The sequence below is a fragment of the Oryctolagus cuniculus genome, chromosome 2 (genome assembly GCF_051225735.1).
Source record: "Oryctolagus cuniculus isolate XC-2025 breed Fujian yellow rabbit chromosome 2, ASM5122573v1, whole genome shotgun sequence".
In the NCBI taxonomy this organism is placed as follows: domain Eukaryota; kingdom Metazoa; phylum Chordata; class Mammalia; order Lagomorpha; family Leporidae; genus Oryctolagus; species Oryctolagus cuniculus.
The window spans coordinates 92806424-92824649 of NC_142868.1; the positions used below are offsets into that span (position 1 = coordinate 92806424).

The following is an 18226-nucleotide window of genomic DNA, read 5'->3' on the forward strand; positions in this document are numbered from 1 at the left end:
CAGGTAGAGTTATAGACAGTGAGAGAGAGAGAGAGAGACAGAGAGAAAGGTCTTCCTTCATTGGTTCACTCCCCAAATGGCCGCTATGGCCGGTGCCCAAGCAAAATTAATTTTTTAACTGAGTTGTTGTGAATGATCTGCGATTGTATTTGTCAACTTGTGATTTTGGGGTGGAATTATTCCATAAACATTTTGGAGTACATCCATTGTTTCAACAGTGTAACACTTAAGCTTCATGTTCAATTTGATATATTCTCTGGCTTCATTCATAACAAAATTCATATTACTTTTGTAGGCAATTTTTTTTCTTTTTTTATTATTATTTTTTATTTTTGACAGGCAGAGTGGACAGTGAGAGAGAGAGACAGAGAGAAAGGTCTTCCTTTACCATTGGTTCACCCTCCAATGGCTGCTGTGGCCGGCATGCTGCGGCCGGTGCACTGCGCTGATCCGAAGCCAGGAGCCAGGTGCTTCTCCTGGTCTCCCATGCGGGTGCAGGGCCCACGCACTTGGCCCATCCTCCACTGCACTCCCTGGCCACAGCAGAGAGCTGGCCTGGAAGAGGGGCAACCAGGACAGAATCCTGCGCCCTGACCGGGACTAGAACCCAGAGTGCCGGTGCCGCAAGGCGGAGGATTAGCCTATTGAGCTGCGGCGCCGGCCTTCGTAGGCAATTTTTTTAAAGTAATGTCTTATCCTTCTTAGTGCCTCAAACTAGACCATTTTCTGTAAGTTCTGGAAAGTTATGGTGAGTTTATTTTGGAGCAAAAATTTTGAAATTGCTGCATACACAGCTTTTCGTAATATAAATCATCTTTTTCCAATGTGGAAACATAGGTTTAGAGAGATTAAAATATTATTCTAGGAAAGTAAGTGGTGGAATTAAAATTCAAAACAGATATGACCAGCCAATATAGTCTTCTTAGGCCTCCCGTGGCTTCATAAAAGTTTGTGAAAGTGCTCAGAAAATAAGCATAAGAGAATGATACAAATACTTGTAAATGACAGAGTAGGTTAATAATGCAGTGGACACCGTGGTAAAATCCCAACCCGTAATAGGGAAGTGTTTGGGTTGACAAACAGATAAAAACAATGAAATGGAGAAAGCAGTGCTATAAAATGATGGCAGAGAAATACTAAAAACACTTGCTAGTTAGTTCTATGTGTCAGCTTAGCTAGTCCAGGTTACCTGCTCAATTGGCCGAATAACATTATGCCTGTTCTGAAAGAGACTGGAGGAAGCAGATTTCCCTTCCTCATGTGGGAGAACCCATCCAGTCGTGACCACGGGACTGGCCCTCCCCTGGAAAGAGGATTCTCCTGCTGCTGGCCTTTGGGCTTCAACTGAGACTGCAGCCTTGGCTCCTGCTTCTCCAGCCTCCAACCTCTGGAGGTAACATTGGCTGCTCCAGCATCTCCAGGCTGTAGGAATAGCTCCAGATGTTAAAGCAGCCAAGTTCTTGGATCACGTGAGACAACTCCTTAATAACAGTTATTTCCATATGTAGGAGCAAACTTTAAAACCTTTTGGTTGAACTGAGTTGGAAGATAACTTTATTTTGGTGCAAAAATTATTGAGATACATGCAAAGCTTTTCCATAATAATGTATATTTCCCATGAGGTTTTAAAGACCCCTGGCATGCATGGACTTCAACATGTTCTTGAAATAAACTCACCTTTTAATTTCATTTTCCATGGACTTTTTGAAGCTTCCTCACCTACACACCTATGCATTATGTTTCTCTGGATAGCTGTTGTCCAGTATTGAAAGCTGATAATGGAAATTCAGGATGTTGAGAATTGTCATCATGAAGGAAATCATATAAAATGGATTGCAATTTAGAACAACAGAAATAGCTTTGTTGAACAAATGAGGAAATTGAAAATTTCCCAAGAAAGTCTGATGCCAATTTGCAACACCAATACGAATAACGAATACAGCAAATAATCTTATGGGTATCCTGCACTTAAATCTAATCACTCACAAAGATAGAGAAATGAATAGCCACAATGAATGAAGCCCTTACAAAGCAGTCAAACACCTCCTATCACTTCACTGTGGGACATAAAAATACTCCAAGAATTTTTATCTAGTCCGGTTGCCATTATGCTACAATAGCAGTCATGATTTTTTTTTTTTTTTTTAAATCCTGAGAATCTAGAAAACCTTATAGTGGTGGCAATGCTACTTAAAGTATTAGATTGAATCTGAAATTGAATCATATATTTTTACAGATATAGTTAGAGCATAACAATCATTTCAGGAAAAAATACCGTTTTCTAAAATTTTGCACACATTCATGATGCAAAGTAGGAATATAAAGCTTCCTTGATCTGACGTGTGACAGACCTACAGCTGGCATAAAGACTGTGAGTGACTGAAGGCTTGGTACATGCTGTGGGTGACATCTTGTGTCCCCTTCCAATACACGTTGAAGCCCTCACTCTCCAGGAGAGTTTGTAGAGATGAAGCTTTGGCGTATAAGAGTTAGATTAGGTGCTGAAGGTGGCAGCCTTTCTGATGGGATTAATGCTCCCGTAAGAAGAGGAGGAGAGAGGCCAGCTCTGTGGTGTAGCGGGTAAAGCTGCCGCCTGCCAGCATCCCATATGGGCACTGGTTCAAGTCCCGGCTGCTCCACTTCCGATCCAACTCTCTGCCGTGGCCTGGGAAAGCAGTGGAAGATGGCCCAAGTCCTTGGGCCCCTGCACCCGTGTGGGAGACCTGGAAGAAGCTCCTGACTCCTGGCTCCTGGCTTCGGATCAGCACAGCTCCGGCCGTTGTGGCCAGTTGGGTAGTGAATCAGCAGATGGAAGACCTCTCTCTCTCTCTTTCTCTTTTTCTCTCTCTCACTTTCAAATAAATAAATAAATCTTTAAAAAAAAAAAAAAAAAAAAAAGAAGAGGAGGAGAGATGGGTCCTCCATCTGTGCTGCCAGCCAAGTGAAGCAACAAGGGAACACAGCCATCTGAAAACCTCAGAAAAGTTCCCTTATCAGATCTGAGATATGCCAGCACCTTCACTTTGGAATTTCCAACCTCCAGAACTCTTCAGAAAATCTCTGCCTGCTGACCCCATGGTCTATATTTATTACTTCCAGTAGCCCAAGACAGGACAGGAAACAAGGGAAGGGTACATGGCCTCTGTTTTCTCATCCAACAGTGCAACAGGGAAAAAATGAATAATAGAGGACATGCAGTTTCCAATGGAAAAAGTAACCTTGCTTTTGTTTAGACGACTTACCTCCTGTACATGGAAAACTAAGGAATACCAGCCCAAGCAACAAGGATGAATAAGAGAGTTTAGCAATGTCACAGGAAACAAAAGAATAGGTATCATGAAGGTGTTCGTTTTTTCCCAACATGATCATTGGTGGATCCAGTACAATAGACATTAAAATCCCAGAAAATACCTTCCAGGAAATTTACTTTCAGTTGCAAAAGGAAACGCGAAGGTCCTAAAATGTTTCAGGAGTAAGAAAAGGCCAGACAGTATGTATTTCAGGCTGGGGTGGCATATGATGCATTGCATCTCCCGCATTCTGCTTTTATAGCGTGGCAACTGCACAGACAATAGGTACACGAATAGGTGTTGTTGGGTCTAATGAAGTCTTGTTTATAATAGAAGAGAGGTGTAGTTTGCTGACCTCTATCATAGAGCTATGTATGTGCTGTTAATGTTACCATAGGTATACAGAGCAGTGGAACAGAGCAGAAAGATCAGCGGTTGAACCACCAGTTACTGGTCAATTGATTTTTCACAATACAGCTAAGGACCTTCATTGCCTAAAGTTCTTTTTCTTTTTTCAAAATAATACTGTAGGAAGCATTGGCTATCCATATAGAATAAAGTGAATTAATGAACCTTACACAAAAATGATTTAAGGCATAAAAATTGTTGAATTTAATATAATTTCAGTTAGAAACTTAGTGAAAACCAAATTAACAAAGGAGTGTAAAAAAAATGATGTTCAACATCAATGATCATCAGAGAATTTCAAATAAAACCTGAAGGAGGAGTCAGCTTTCTTGATAGTGAGTTAAGCTACCGACAGGATTCCGGCATTCTGTATCAGAGTGCCTGGGACTGAGTTTGCCTCAGGTTCTGATCCAGCTTCCTCCTAATGCACACCAGAGATGGTACCAGGTAATGGCTTAGGTGTTTGAATCCTTGACACCCACACAAGAGACTCGGATGGGAGATCCTGGACCCTGACATCAGCCTGGCCCAGGCCAACCGGGTCTTGTCTGTTGCTGTGATTTGAAGAATAAGTCATCTAGTGGAAGATCTTGATCTGTCAATCACTCTTTCCTCTCTCTCTCTCTCTTTCTCTCCCCATCCCTCTCTCACTTTTCCTGTAAAATAAATAAAACTACATGAACACTTTAAAAACTCAATGAGATAATAATACAAGTCGACAAGAAAGGATAAAAAGTTTGACTTTTTCATACTGCTTTATACATTCACAATTACCATATATCTGAGATACTCAATTTCAAAGTTTTTGGCAAGAAAAATGAAATAAATATATGTGTGTATATATTTATAAAACTGTACAAACTTGCATATTCACACTTAGAAAAGCATTACATATAATTGCTAAAATATTTAAATAATCCAAATGACCATTAACAGGTTAATTTATAAAGAAATTGTGATGTGCCTCTAAAGTAGTACACTATTTACCAATGAAGATTAATAGAATATTAATAATGCCAACAGTTTGAGTGAAAGTAGCTCAATATCAAAGAGACTACTTACCATGTGATCATGTGATTCCATTTATATGAAATTCTAGGTCAGATTATTCTAACCTGGGTGGAAGAAAGAAAATTAGCAGTGGTTTTGAGCCATGTGGGCTACTGGCATCAGAGAAAGTGATGAACATGTCGCTTATCTCAATGGTGACAGTGGATGCATGGATGTTACATATCATATAACTATATACTTAAAACAGACCTGTTTTACTGAATATAAAGCTCAAAAAATATAATATAAAAAAGTTAAAGTTTAAGAACAATGAGAAGGGGCAGGCCTTGTGTGCAGAGGCTGAAGTCACTGCTTGTGTGCTGGCACCCGTGTCAGAATCCCCGGCTGAGCCCTGGCTGCTCAGCCCCTGATCCACCTTTCTGCTGATGCGCCAAGGAAGACAACTGAAGGTGCAGAGCTCAAACCCCTGCAGCCACCTGGGCTTCCAGCATGTGTCCCCTTCTCCTGGTTTTGCCCTTTCCCATGTCTGGCCTTTTTAGGCATTTGGAGAATGAACCAAGGCTGGAAGAGTCTCTCTCTCTCTTGTCTTTCTACCCCCCACATGCCTTTCAAATATATAAGTCAATTGATATTTCAAAAGAGAAAATAAAAGCAACATTTGGGAGAAGGTTGGTAGAAATGTGTTTAGCTAGGGGCTGGCGCCATGGCTCACTTGGTTAATCCTCCACCTGTGGCACCAGTTGCCCCTCTTCCAGTCCAGCTCTCTGCTGTGTCCAGGGAGTACAGTGGGGGATGGCCCAAGTGCTTGGGCCCTGCACCCACATGGGAGACCAGGAAGAAGCACCTGGCTCCTGGCTTTGGATCGGCACAGTGCCAGCCGTAGCAGCCATTTGGGGAGTGAACCAAGAGAAGGAAGACCTTTCTCTCTGTCTCTCTCACTGTCTATAACTCTACCTGTCAAATAAAAAAAAAAAAAAAAAGAAATGTGTTTAGCTTGAAGGATGGCAGGTTGTGAGTGTCCTATCAGCAATGCAGAATGTTTTGAGAGGAAGAAAACACAAGTATCTCCTTTATTTTTGTGACTTTTTGGAATCCTCATTTTCAAGAATAGAAATTAAAATACTTCTTATATGTTATAAAGACATTTGGAATATTACCTGTTTATTTATTGAGTGGGAATCCATCCTCTTGTTTTTCCATTTTTTGCTGAGTCTCTTTGTATGCTTATATACATATCAGTGTTATTATCTGTATCTGTGAGGGTGGATGAGTCTATCTCTTCTCTCTCCATCTACCTCCACATGTCTACATATAGTGCATGTGATAATTACAATGTAAGAATTCCGAAAATGTTTTGTTTAATTTATGTCCTATATTTCACAGCAAGATTCAGATATTGTCCTACCAAAAAGAACTTTGAAAATACACATCATCGTGGATAAAGCCATGGTATGCATTATTGATATATTTCATTATATGTTCACATTGAGGAAATGTGCATGATATACTTCCAATGTTTTCAATAAAGGTGCATTTTACTCTTCAAAATCGGCGTCTTAGTACATTCATGACCTAAGGATGCCATTTGCCCTTAGGCAGATATGGGGGCTTTGTAAAGAAGGATGCAATCACATCATTTCTGTTTAATGTGGTTAATCATGTCTAACATTTGCAGCTATTTATACATGTGAGTAATATAAATATACTTGTAAATGCATCATGTCACATAATCTGTACGTATTTAATATTTTAAATTAACACTATTAGCCTTTAAGATTATGCTTAAAATGAAAGAGTCATTTCATAAATCTTAATTATATTTTGGCTTCTTCATTCAAGCACTGCATTATTTTAACTTGAAACCATTTGAAGTGTGTTAGTGATTTTATCCTATGATTAAGAAACAAGCATTTGTCTTCCAGTATGATTTTATGGGATCTGACGGGGCACTTGCAGCTGAAAAAATTGTCCATATGTTTGGTGTTATTAATGCTGTAAGTATTTATGTTTCATATTTATGTAGGACATATTTTTCATTAACACAGTGATATTGTTTGAATACATTGCATTTAAATTTTTATAAAAACATAATTCTATGTGATAGTTCCATTTACCAATGGATTCAACTCCAAATAAGAGTTAACTGATTGTAGATATTACATTTGGGCATAGGGATGTAAAATTATGTAGCATTATTACATCATTTATCTTCTGTTTTCAGATTTTTTCCAAAGTCAGAATAGCTGTTATTCTGTCCTCTCTGGAGCTCTGGTCAGATGAAAATAAGATTTCAACAAATGGAAATGCTGAGGAGATACTACAAAGATTTCTGTCATGGAAACAAAAACTTCTGTCTCAAAGTCCCCAAGAAATGTCGTATTTATTGATGTAAGCACTTTGTTCAGATTGGCAGAGATTTTATCAAGTTGTTTGATATGTTATCCATCAAAATTATGTAGAGAAATGTTATTTAGAATAATATTTTTAAAAAGAAAATCGAAACATGAATACTGGGTTTGCAAAATGCAAAACAGAAAATCAGACAACCCACGTAAGATACTGTTTACTTCATACTGGGTCTTTGCTGAGTAGACCATTTACGGAAGTGCGGGGAGCTGGAAAACGTGGAGTCGGGACCATGGTGGGTCCTGCAGCTCTTCTCAGGGGAAATGACTGAAACCATCAACGTTGCATTTGGGTAAATGCAAACTACCTTACAGAGTACAGTGACTGCCTGAAGTTCTCATTATCACAGAAAGCGTTGTAACGGTAACTTCACCATCCTTGTGGTTAGGCTACTTTCTGGTATGTTCCTACTGACCTGAGGTGCACCTGTTCATCTTTCTGCATCTTTCAAGATTCTTTCTACAGATATTTGCTTTCCTTATTTAATTTTTATATTCAGAAACAGAATGGCAAAGACCTTCTGCAATATGAAACAAACATATAAATCTATTGAGGTATCAAGTGGAATCCAAAGAGCTTCTAAAGCAACAATAAAAAGGGACTAAAATGAATGTGCACACTGGCTGCATCTTGTCTGTTTCTCTTCGTGCAACTGTTGCATTTTTTTTATCTCTTTCCTTCCTCTCCTCGGATCTAACACTCTTAACATATTATTAGGGTTGGTTCGCTATGAACAAGTCAGGGCGATAAACAGCCTTTACTTTTATTTCTTGGGATTACATCCATCCAGTGAGAACAACAGTGGTATACTTTTGGTGAGGTGCTGGACAGCCCCTGCTATGTTTGGGGCTGTGTATCATAGGACATTAAGTAGCCTTTAGAACTTAACTCTTATGTCTCCTATGACTGACAGCTGAAATGGTAAATGACTTAAATCTCTAGATATGATATGCTTTACTCATATTTCTAAAGAAAGAAGAACTTTATTGCAGAATACAAACCTGTAAAACATCATTAAGTTCTCCAATACTTTAAAATGTATGTTTTCACCAGAAAAAAAAAAAAAAAACTTTCTTCTTCAGTTACAGGGACCAGGCTACTTTTGTGGGAGCAACATATCATGGAAGGCCCTGTGATCCAAAGTTTGCTGCAGGAGTTGCTATGGTATGCATTTATTCCCTTCACTTCGTTCGGAATATCTGGTATAGAAAGTTATCATTCACATCAGTAAGCACATGTACGTTTAACACAGCACTCATACAATTTTGTCAAACTTTATTGGTTTTGATATTCTAATGATATGATTTTAAATGGATGTTCTATTGTGGGCAATACACATACATAAAACCTCCCATCTTACCATTTTAAGTGTTGAGGCCAGTAGTGAATACCTTCACGGGGTGACAAGACCTACCTCCAGGGGTTTTATAGTGCAAAGCTGAGGCTCTGTCCTAAAAACAACACCGTTTGTTATCTCTGGTAACCAACATTCTACGTTTTGTTTCCATACTTTTTTTTTTTAAAGATTTATTTATTTGAAAGAGCCACAGAGAGAGAGACAGAGAGAGAGTTCTTCCATCCACTGGTTCACTCCCCAAATGGCCACAATGGCCAGAGCTGGGCTGCTCCAAAGTCAGGAGCCAGAAACTTCTTCCTATCTCCCACTGCAGTGCAAGGTCCCAAGCACTTGGGCCGTCTTCCACTGCTTCCCCAGGCCATAGCAGAGAGCTGGATAGGAAGAGGAGCAGCTGGGACTCCAATCAGCGCCCAAATGGAATGCCAGTGCCACAGGCCGACACTTGACCTACTACACCAGAGTACTGGCTAGTTTCTTCTTTTATTTTGAGGTCCTCAAGGTATAAAGTTAGGTTGTTGATTTGAAATCGCCCTCTTTTTCAATGTGTGCATTTACACATATAAACTTAACCTCTTGTGATGTCTCACTAGTTTTTGTGTGTTTTATTTTTATTTCTATTTTTCTTTGGATTTTTGTAATTTTCAGTATTGAGTTCTTTTATTCAATGGTTGTTTAAGAATGTTTTTCGGGCCAGTGCCGCGGCTCACTAGGCTAATCCTCCGCCTTGTGGCGCCGGCACACCGGGTTCTAGTCCCGGTCGGGGCACCAGATTCTGTCCCAGTTGCCCCTCTTCCAGGCCAGCTCTCTGCTGTGGCCAGGAGTGCAGTGGAGGATGGCCCAAGTGCTTGGGCCCTGCACCCCATGGGAGACCAGGAGAAGCACCTGGCTCCTGCCATCGGATCAGCGCGGTGCGCCGGCTGCAGCAGTCATTGGATGGTGAACCAACGGAAAAGGAAGACCTTTCTCTCTGTCTCTTTCTCACTGTCCACTCTGCCTGTCAAAATAATAATAATAATAATAATAAACAACAAAGTGGCACTCCCATGTGATGCTTGCATCACTGGGGCAGCTAAATGCCCACAACACAGAAAACCCCTCTCTTCCCCAGCTCCTTTCCAGCTGCAAGCTAACAAGACACCGGGTTCTAGTCCCGGTTGGGGCGCCGGTTCTGTCCTGGTTGCCCCTCTTCCAGTCTAGCTCTCTGCTGTGGCCCGGGAAGGCAGTAGAGGATGGCCCAAGTGCTTGGGCCCTGCACCCCATGGGAGACCAGGAGGAGGCACCTGGCTCCTGGCTTCGGATCCGCGCAGCGTGCCGGCCGTGGCGGCCATTTTGGTGGTGAACCAACGGAAGGAAGACCTTTCTCTCTCTCTCTCTCTCACTGTCTAACTCTGCCTGTCAAAAAAAAAAAAAAAAAAGAATTGTACCTATGAAATACATGAAATCTATTCTCTTTACATCAATAAAAATGTTTGAATAAGAAAACAAAATATCTTCAAAGATTAAAAAATCATATACATTAGTGAGTACTCAAGGTTTCCTTTTCTGAGTGGGTTCTGGTTTTATTCTGTTGGTATCGAAAACAAGTACTCTGTGTTATTTGGTATTTGTTAAATTGTTAATGAAATTTTTGTGTCCTAATTGTTCGTGCTGGAAAATATTCTGTGTGTGCTGGAGATTATTGTGTATCCTGTTATTATTGGGTAGACTATTATGCAAATGTCTTTTGTTCTAGCTTGCATATTTTATTGTAGAAACTGATCTTATTTATCCTACATCTGGTTGCTCTGGCCTTTGGTTGAAATGGAACACTGAAGCCTTCTACTACTCTTGTATTGCTTTCCGTTCTGCTTGCAATCCTTTCACGTTTCCCTCCTGAGTATAGGTGTTCTGGTTTGTGATATTCAGATGGTTATGTTCCAGGTGAACTTATCTTGTTTGTAGGTCTTTAGCTTTTTCATTTGTTTTTAAAGTAAATTTACATGTCAAACTTACAGAAATTTGTTAATGCTTGCATTTCAAAATGTTCCATACCAGATATACAGCATGAAAACAGGTATTATGAAAATAATATATATTTTAACATTACTTTGTACCCAAATAGTTATCTTTTACTTCCATTTTTTGTTAACTTTTTGAAATACCCTCATACATTCACTTTACTAATAGCTTTATAAGTTTCTTTCATAGTAAAGATTTTGCTTATCTATTTGTAAGGCAGGATGATAGAGAGATGGGGGGAGACAGAAAGAGAAATGCCTTTCATCCACTGATTCACTCCTCAAATGCTTATGACAACCAGGACTGGGCCACACCAAAGCCAGAGTCGGGATTCCGTGCAGGTTTCCCACATAGGTTTTAGAAACCTGGTTTCTTGGGCCATGACCTACTTTCTTCCAGTTGCATCAGCAGGAAGCTTTATCCAGCTGGAATGTAGCAAGCACCTTAGCTAGGCACTCCAGAAGGGGGTGCATCCATCTCAGATCTCAGATGTCAGCTTCCTCTGCTGTGCCACAATGCCCACCACCCGTGAGGATCCATAATTTTCTTGTGGTTTGGTGTTGCTATCTAATGCATTTTCTTTTTAACCTGTGAGACTTCTTTAGCATTTCTTGTAAGTCAGGCCTACAAGACACAAATTCCCAAAGATTTTGCTTATCTGGAATATTAATTTCTTCAACATTTTTGAATGACTGTTTTGTCCAAAACAACGTTCTTTGTTGAAATTCTTTATTTCAGTATTTTGACTGTGTCACTGTACTCATATCTGGCCTCAAAAATATCTGCCAAGAAATCCATGGACAATTACATGGAAGCTCTCTTATGTCACAAAGATTTTTCTCATGGTCTTTTAATTTTTAACAGTTCAGTTATAATACACATCCATGATAACCTCTTTGGGTTTATCCTAGTTGGAATTCATCAAGGTTCTTGATGCTGGTGTTCTTTATAAGCCTTGTTTCCAAAGCCTTTGGCCATTACTTCTTCAAATAAGGGCTATGCCTTGTGTTCTCTCTCTTTTTAGGACTCCAAAATACATAAATTTGTCCCCTTAATAGTGACCCATGAGACCATGGTGCCCATTTATTTTATTCAATCTTCTTTCTACTCTTTGGCATGATAATAGCAAGCAACTTTCTTCAAGTTTAAGTTTGACTGCATCTAGTAAATTCTTCAATTAATTCATTGGGTTCTTCATTTCTAGAATTTCTGTTGATTTTTTTTCAGTTTTTCTTTCATTCTTGTTGTTTATAGATTATTACTTATATGTATGGCTTGAATTCAAAAATTAACATAACCACCATTTAAATATAATGAGGAAACTCATATAATATTGCTAGATTCATGAAATAAAAAATGACCAAATCAAAAAGTGCTTTAAAAACTCTCAGCAAACTAGGAATAAAAGAGAACTTGCAAAAGAGAATTGTAACAAGCAACAATTATAACATCACACTTGTTCTGAGAAAAGAATGCTTTGCTGCTAAGATGAGGAACAAGTCAAGAACAAAGACTCTTACTCCTTTTCCACACTGTACAAAGCTCTGAAAAACTGATAGCTCCAAATTTTATAGGGATGTAGAGCCAAAAGGAATCTCATTCAATTTTCATGGAGCTATATGGGACAGACATTTTAGGAAATATTTTGACAATTTCTTGCAATACTGAATGAACTATTATCAGATGGTCTAGAAATGATCATCCTGGGTATTTACCCAATGAACTGAAAACATATCCAAGGACCTGCATGTGAATGCCTGTAGCAGCTTTACTTATAATTGTTGTAGATCACAAGTAACCGAGATGGCCTTTAATAAGTGAACCAATAAACAATAAGGTATAACCACGCAATGGAATATTAATCAGTGATTTGAAAACTTGGCCATTGGCTGGCGCCGCAGTTCAACAGGCTAATCCTCCTCCTAGCGGTGCCGGCACACCGGGTTCTAGTCCCGGTTGGGGCGCCGGATTCTGTCCCGGTTGCCCCTCTTCCAGGCCAGCTCTCTGCTGTGGCCAGGGAGTGCAGTGGAGGATGGCCCGGGTCCTTGGGCCCTGCACCCCATGGGAGACCAGGAGAAGCACCTGACTCCTGCCTTCGGATCAGCGTGGTGCACCAGCCGCGGCGGCCATTGGAGGGTGAACCAACAGAAAAGGAAGACCTTTCTCTCTGTCTCTCTCTCTCACTGTCCACTCTGCCTGTCAAAAAAAAAAAAAAAAAAGAAAAAAGAAAAAAAGAAAAAGAAAACTTGGCCATTAAGCCACAAAAAGATATGAAAAGCTTTATCTGTAAGTTGTTAGAAGAAGCTAATGTGAAAAAGATATATATTGTATTAACTGTATGACTTTGGGAATCAGCAATACATGGAGATAGCAAGAAGATCATTGATTTGTAAATATGTAGAGAAAGACTTTGCCATGTAGTATATATTGCTTTTCTTTGAGAAAAATTGACTCCTCAATGTTTTCATTTTCAATATTTATAATTGTTTTAGATTTAACAATGTTAACATGTTGTATATACACTTCATAACTGATTTCCAGTTAACCACTTCAGAACCTGCATGTCCATTCCAGTGTGAGCTCTTTAGAAACAATATATTTAGTTACATAAGGCTGGTAAATATAAAAATGATTGATGGTACCTGTTAGATTTAAGTTCAATCATCATAAAATGATGTCATTAATCTTTTATAATAGGTCAATGACATTTGGATAAAAAATAGTGTTGCTCAATAAGAATAATAAAATATAGTTGTTTGTTCTGTCCTCTAGACCTTTAAGAAAGCAACTAGCTTTGATATAACAATTTCTTTTTTTCTTTAAATATTTGTTTATTTATTAGACAAGTAGAGTTACAGAGAGAGAGAAGAAGAGACAGATAGAAAGATCTTCCATCCACTGGTTGATTCCCCAAATGGCCACAGTGGCCGGAGCTGTGCCTATTCAAAGCCATGAGCCAGGAGCTTCTTCCAGGTCTGCCATTTGGGTGCAGGGGCCCAAGCACTTGGGCCATCTTCTACTGCTTTCTCAGGCCACAGCAGAGAGCTGGAATGGAAGAGGAGCAGCCAAGACAAGAACCAGAGCCCACATGGGATGGCGGTGCTGCTGATGGAGGCTTAGCCCACTGCTCCACAGCACCAGCCCCGTAGAGCAGTTTCTTAAATTTGCAATTGTATCTAGGCTGTATGTCCTGAAATTGATTAGTTCAAAACAGGGCAGAAATGATGTAGGATGTAATTTTGTGTTTTTCTCTGTTTAGTATGCGAAGATGATAACTTTTGAGGCATTTTCAATTGTTATGGTACAGTTGATTGGAATTAATCTGGGATTATCATATGATAACATCTACCATTGTTACTGTCCAGGAACTACATGCATCATGAATCCTGAAGCAATGTAAGTGTTTTATATATCTTAATACAATGCTATTTGCATAAGTACTATTATACATTATATGTTATATAATATGTTGTTCTATGTAATATTAATATATAAAGATGTAAAGATTTATACACATATATAATGTATGCATTTATGATTTGTATAATTTAATACATGTGTATCTATATTATGTTTTCCCATTGGAAATGCTTCTAACTATTCCTTGATGTATAATCTCTTACAGTATTACTTGAATATGGGTATCTTTATTAATATCATAAGTGCTTATTTAAACATAGAAAATGAATTTAGGACATTGTAGAAATTGTGCTAGATAGTTCAATATTCAAACTAGATATAGAAGGAACATTCCTCAATACAATCAAAGCAATTTATGAAAAACCCACGGCCAACATCCTATTGAATGGGGAAAAGTTGGAAGCACTTCCACTGAGATCTGGTACCAGACAGGGATGCCCACTCTCACCACTGCTATTCAATATAGTTCTGGAAGTTTTAGCCAGAGACATTAGGCAAGAAAAAGAAATGAAAGGGATACAAATTGGGAAGGAAGAACTCAAACTATCCCTCTTTGCAGATGATACTATTCTTTATTTAGGGGATCCAAAGAACTCTAGTAAGAGACTATTGGAACTCACAGAAGAGTTTGGCAAAGTAGCAGGATATAAAATCAATGCACAAAAATCAACAGCCTTTGTATACACAGGCAATGCCACGGCTGAGGAAGAACTTCTAAGATCAATCCCATTCACAATAGCTACAAAAACAATCAAATACCTTGGAATAAACTTAACCAAGGACGTTAACAATCTCTACAATGAGAATTACAAAATCTTAAAGAAAGAAATAGAAGAAGACACCAAAAAATGAAAAAATCTTCCATGCTCATGGATTGGAAGAATCAATATCATCAAAATGTACATTCTCCCAAAAGCAATTTATAGATTACATGCGATACCAATCAAGATACCAAAGACCTTCTTCTCAGATCTGGAAAAAATGATGCTGAAATTCATATGGAGACACAGGAGACCTTGAATAGCTAAAGCAATCTTGTACAACAAAAACAAAGCTGAATGCATCACAATACCAGACTTCAGGACATACTACAGGGCAGTTGTTATCAAAACAGCATGGTACTGGTACAGAAACAGATGGATAGACCAATGGAACAGAATAGAAACACCAGAAATCAATCCAAGCATCTACAGCCAACTTATATTTGATCAAGAATCCAAAACCAATTCCTGGAACAAGGACAGTCTATTCAATAAATGGTGCTGGGAAAATTGGATTTCCACATACAGAAGCATGAAGCAAGACCCCTACCTTACACCTTACACAAAAATCCACTCAACATGGATTAAAGACTTAAATCAATGACCCGACACTTTCAAATTATTACAGAGCATTGGAGAAACCCTGCAAGATATAGGTACTGGCAAAGTCTTCTTGGAAAACACCCCAGAAGCACAGGCAGTCAAAGCCAAAATTAACATTTGAGATTGCATCAAATTGAGAAGTTTCTGTACTTCAAAAGAAACAGTCAGGAAAGTGAAGAGGCAACCGACAGAATGGGAAAAAATATTTGCAAACTATGTGACAGATAAAGGGTTAATAACCAGAATCTACAAAGAGATCAGGAAACTCCACAACATCAAAACAAATAACCCAGTTAAGAGATGGGCCAAGGACCTCAATAGACATTTTTCAAAAGAGGAAATCCAAATGGCCAACAGACACATGAAAAAATGTTCAAGATCACTAGCAATCAGGGAAATGCAAATCAAAACCACAATGAGGTTTCATCTCACCCCGGTTAGAATGGCTCACATACACAAATCTACCAACAATAGATGCTGGCGAGGATGTGGGGAAAAAGGGACACTAACCCACTGTTGGTGGGAATGCAAACTGGTCAAGCCACTATGGAAGTCATTCTGGAGATTCCTCAGACACCTGAATATAACCCTACCATACAACCCAGCCATCCCATTCCTTGGAATTTACCCAAAGGAAATTAAATTGGCAAACGAAAAAAGCTGTCTGCACATTAATGTTTATTATAGCTCAATTCACAATAGCTAAGACCTGGAATCAACCCAAATGCCCATCAACAATAGACTGGATAAAGAAATTCTGGGACATGTACTCTATAGAATCCTATACAGCAGTCAAAAACAATGAAATCCGGTCAATTGCCACAAGATGGAGGAATCTGGAAAACATCTTGCTGAGTGTATTAAGCCAGTCCCAAAGAGAAAAAGAAGATTTTAAGTTTTGTTTTATTTATTTGAAAGAGTTACAGAGAGAGGTAGAGACAGAGAGAGAGGTCTTCCACCTGCTGGTTCACTCCCAAAATGGTTTCAATGGCTGGAGCTGAGCCAATCCGAAGCCAAGAGCCAGGAGCTTCTTTTATGTCTCCCACATGGGTATAGGGGCCCAAGGACTTGGGCCATCCTCTGCTGCTTTCCCAGGTGCATTAATAGGGAGTTGGATTGGAAGTGGAGTAGCCAGACTTGAACCGGTGCCCATATGCAACACTGGTGCTGCAGACTGGGTCTTTAATCTGCTGTGCCGCAAGCCAACCCTGAGAAAGAGGATGTTAATGAGAAGTGTTAGGAGCTTGCTGGAGACATTGAAAAACTTGTCAGGATAACTGCTGAAGAGATACTGGAATATTATTAAATTTGAGAACTCAACAGACCTGGAATATGGAGATCCGAGAGTGAGGGGGTTAAAAAAATAGCAATTGTAAGGAATGAAAAGAACAGTCTTTAGGCTTAGGGAAATAAAGTGAAATACTGCAAAGTTAAAATAACTTGAGTCAGGGGAAGAAGTCCAGGAGGTTATATATGAAATACAGTGAGGAGTCTGCTCTTGTTTGTATGCTGCAGGGTCTGGATCTTATGCTAATTGTAACACAACCCATTTGAATCAACCTATGAGGTATGGGTACTAACATTTTATCTTGTAAATTAATGCAATTTGAATTAGAACTGTTATGTACTATTTGAGAGATGGTGATTTTTATACTAATCTGTAATATCTGGTTAAGATTGAGAAATAAAGAAGTCAGGAGTTTTTTTTTAATGAGTTTTGGAGTATCAAAACTTAGTAACAAGTATTGGAAAAGGTCAATATTTTACGAAAGAGGAAAGTTGTGGGGAGAACTTGAATACAATTTGTACAGGTTGACTGTAGGCAACTGAGTTAGAACTGTGAAGAGGAAAGCTGATTATGTAGGCTCAATTTTTAGAGGGCAAGAGATATAAAATGCAAAAGCCAGCAGGATATGGAAGGGAATGAACACACAATTTTGAAAAAAAAAAAAGCTGTAAGATGAGAATAGTTGCCTTCGATAAAATGTTTAATACTTTTCCCATTTATAGGCTGAGTAGTTGAAGGCAAAGCAGCAACATCAGTTGAGAGCAGAAAAAAAAGAAAACTGTAGAACAAGAACCAAAACACAGTTGAGTATTACCTAGGGTGGAATAAGTTTTAAGAACAGGGAGACAGTGAAGTCATTTGGCAAATGCATCAGTGTGCTACTTTGCTCTCCAGGAACTCGTTAGCAAAATATAGAGAAATCTAGAAAAGCAAACAACAACAGCAAAGGAATAAAAATGGAAAGAAAAGCACATACTTCAATTTTCTCAAACTGTAACAAATCCTTAACACCAGCAGCTGTGGTCCATACACTAAGCAAATAAGAGCTGCATGAAGTAAGGAGTTCTTTGGTGGGAAATAGAAAAGAAAAACAAAAAGCATTAAGACCTCAAAAACCTTAAAAAATTGAGAACGCAGAAATCGTTGACTAACTTGCGTTCCTCACTGAAAGGAAATATCAGTAAGTCCATGGCATTAGAAGGGATAAAATTGGTGGGGATTTTGCAAAGTGCAAGTGAGAGCAAATGAACTGTAAACATACCTTTGTACACTGGTAAAGCAGTAATTCGTGTCCTAAACAATCTAAAAACAATGAACCATGTGTTATCCTGATCCTGACTTTTAACTGTTGCTGTCCATCAACGGGAACAGGGTCATCTTGGAAACCTGATTGATTTCAGGGCTAAGGCAGAGAAAATGCAAATGACCCTGGAATATTTTGTGTGAGAAAATAAGGAGGGAGTCAAAGATTGATGGAGGTCTGTCAAAAGGCTGCCGAACTTCATTTGGAACCAAATCTGGGCCAATTTAATTCTAAAAATCGTAACAGTAGGTTGTGTGTTATGGTACAGCAAGTTAAGCTGCTTCTTGGCAATATGTGCATGCTCTATCAGAGGGCTGATTCGAGTTCCAGATATCTACTTCCAATCCAACATCCTGCTAATGCATACACTATGAGGCAGCT

The 18226-nt window shown here is 39.0% G+C and overlaps 1 protein-coding gene across 1 annotated transcript in view; it reads left to right on the forward strand.

Annotated features, from left to right (window-relative positions):
- Positions 1 to 18226, forward strand: part of LOC100358729 (A disintegrin and metallopeptidase domain 3) — a 58718-nt gene that overhangs the window by 13071 nt on the left and 27421 nt on the right. The window contains exons 5-9 of the mRNA XM_089327040.1: positions 6093 to 6158; positions 6632 to 6703; positions 6931 to 7097; positions 8198 to 8279; positions 13730 to 13866. Of these exons, the coding sequence (XP_089183166.1) occupies positions 6093 to 6158; positions 6632 to 6703; positions 6931 to 7097; positions 8198 to 8279; positions 13730 to 13866 (524 nt within the window). The remainder of the gene's footprint in view (positions 1 to 6092; positions 6159 to 6631; positions 6704 to 6930; positions 7098 to 8197; positions 8280 to 13729; positions 13867 to 18226) is intronic.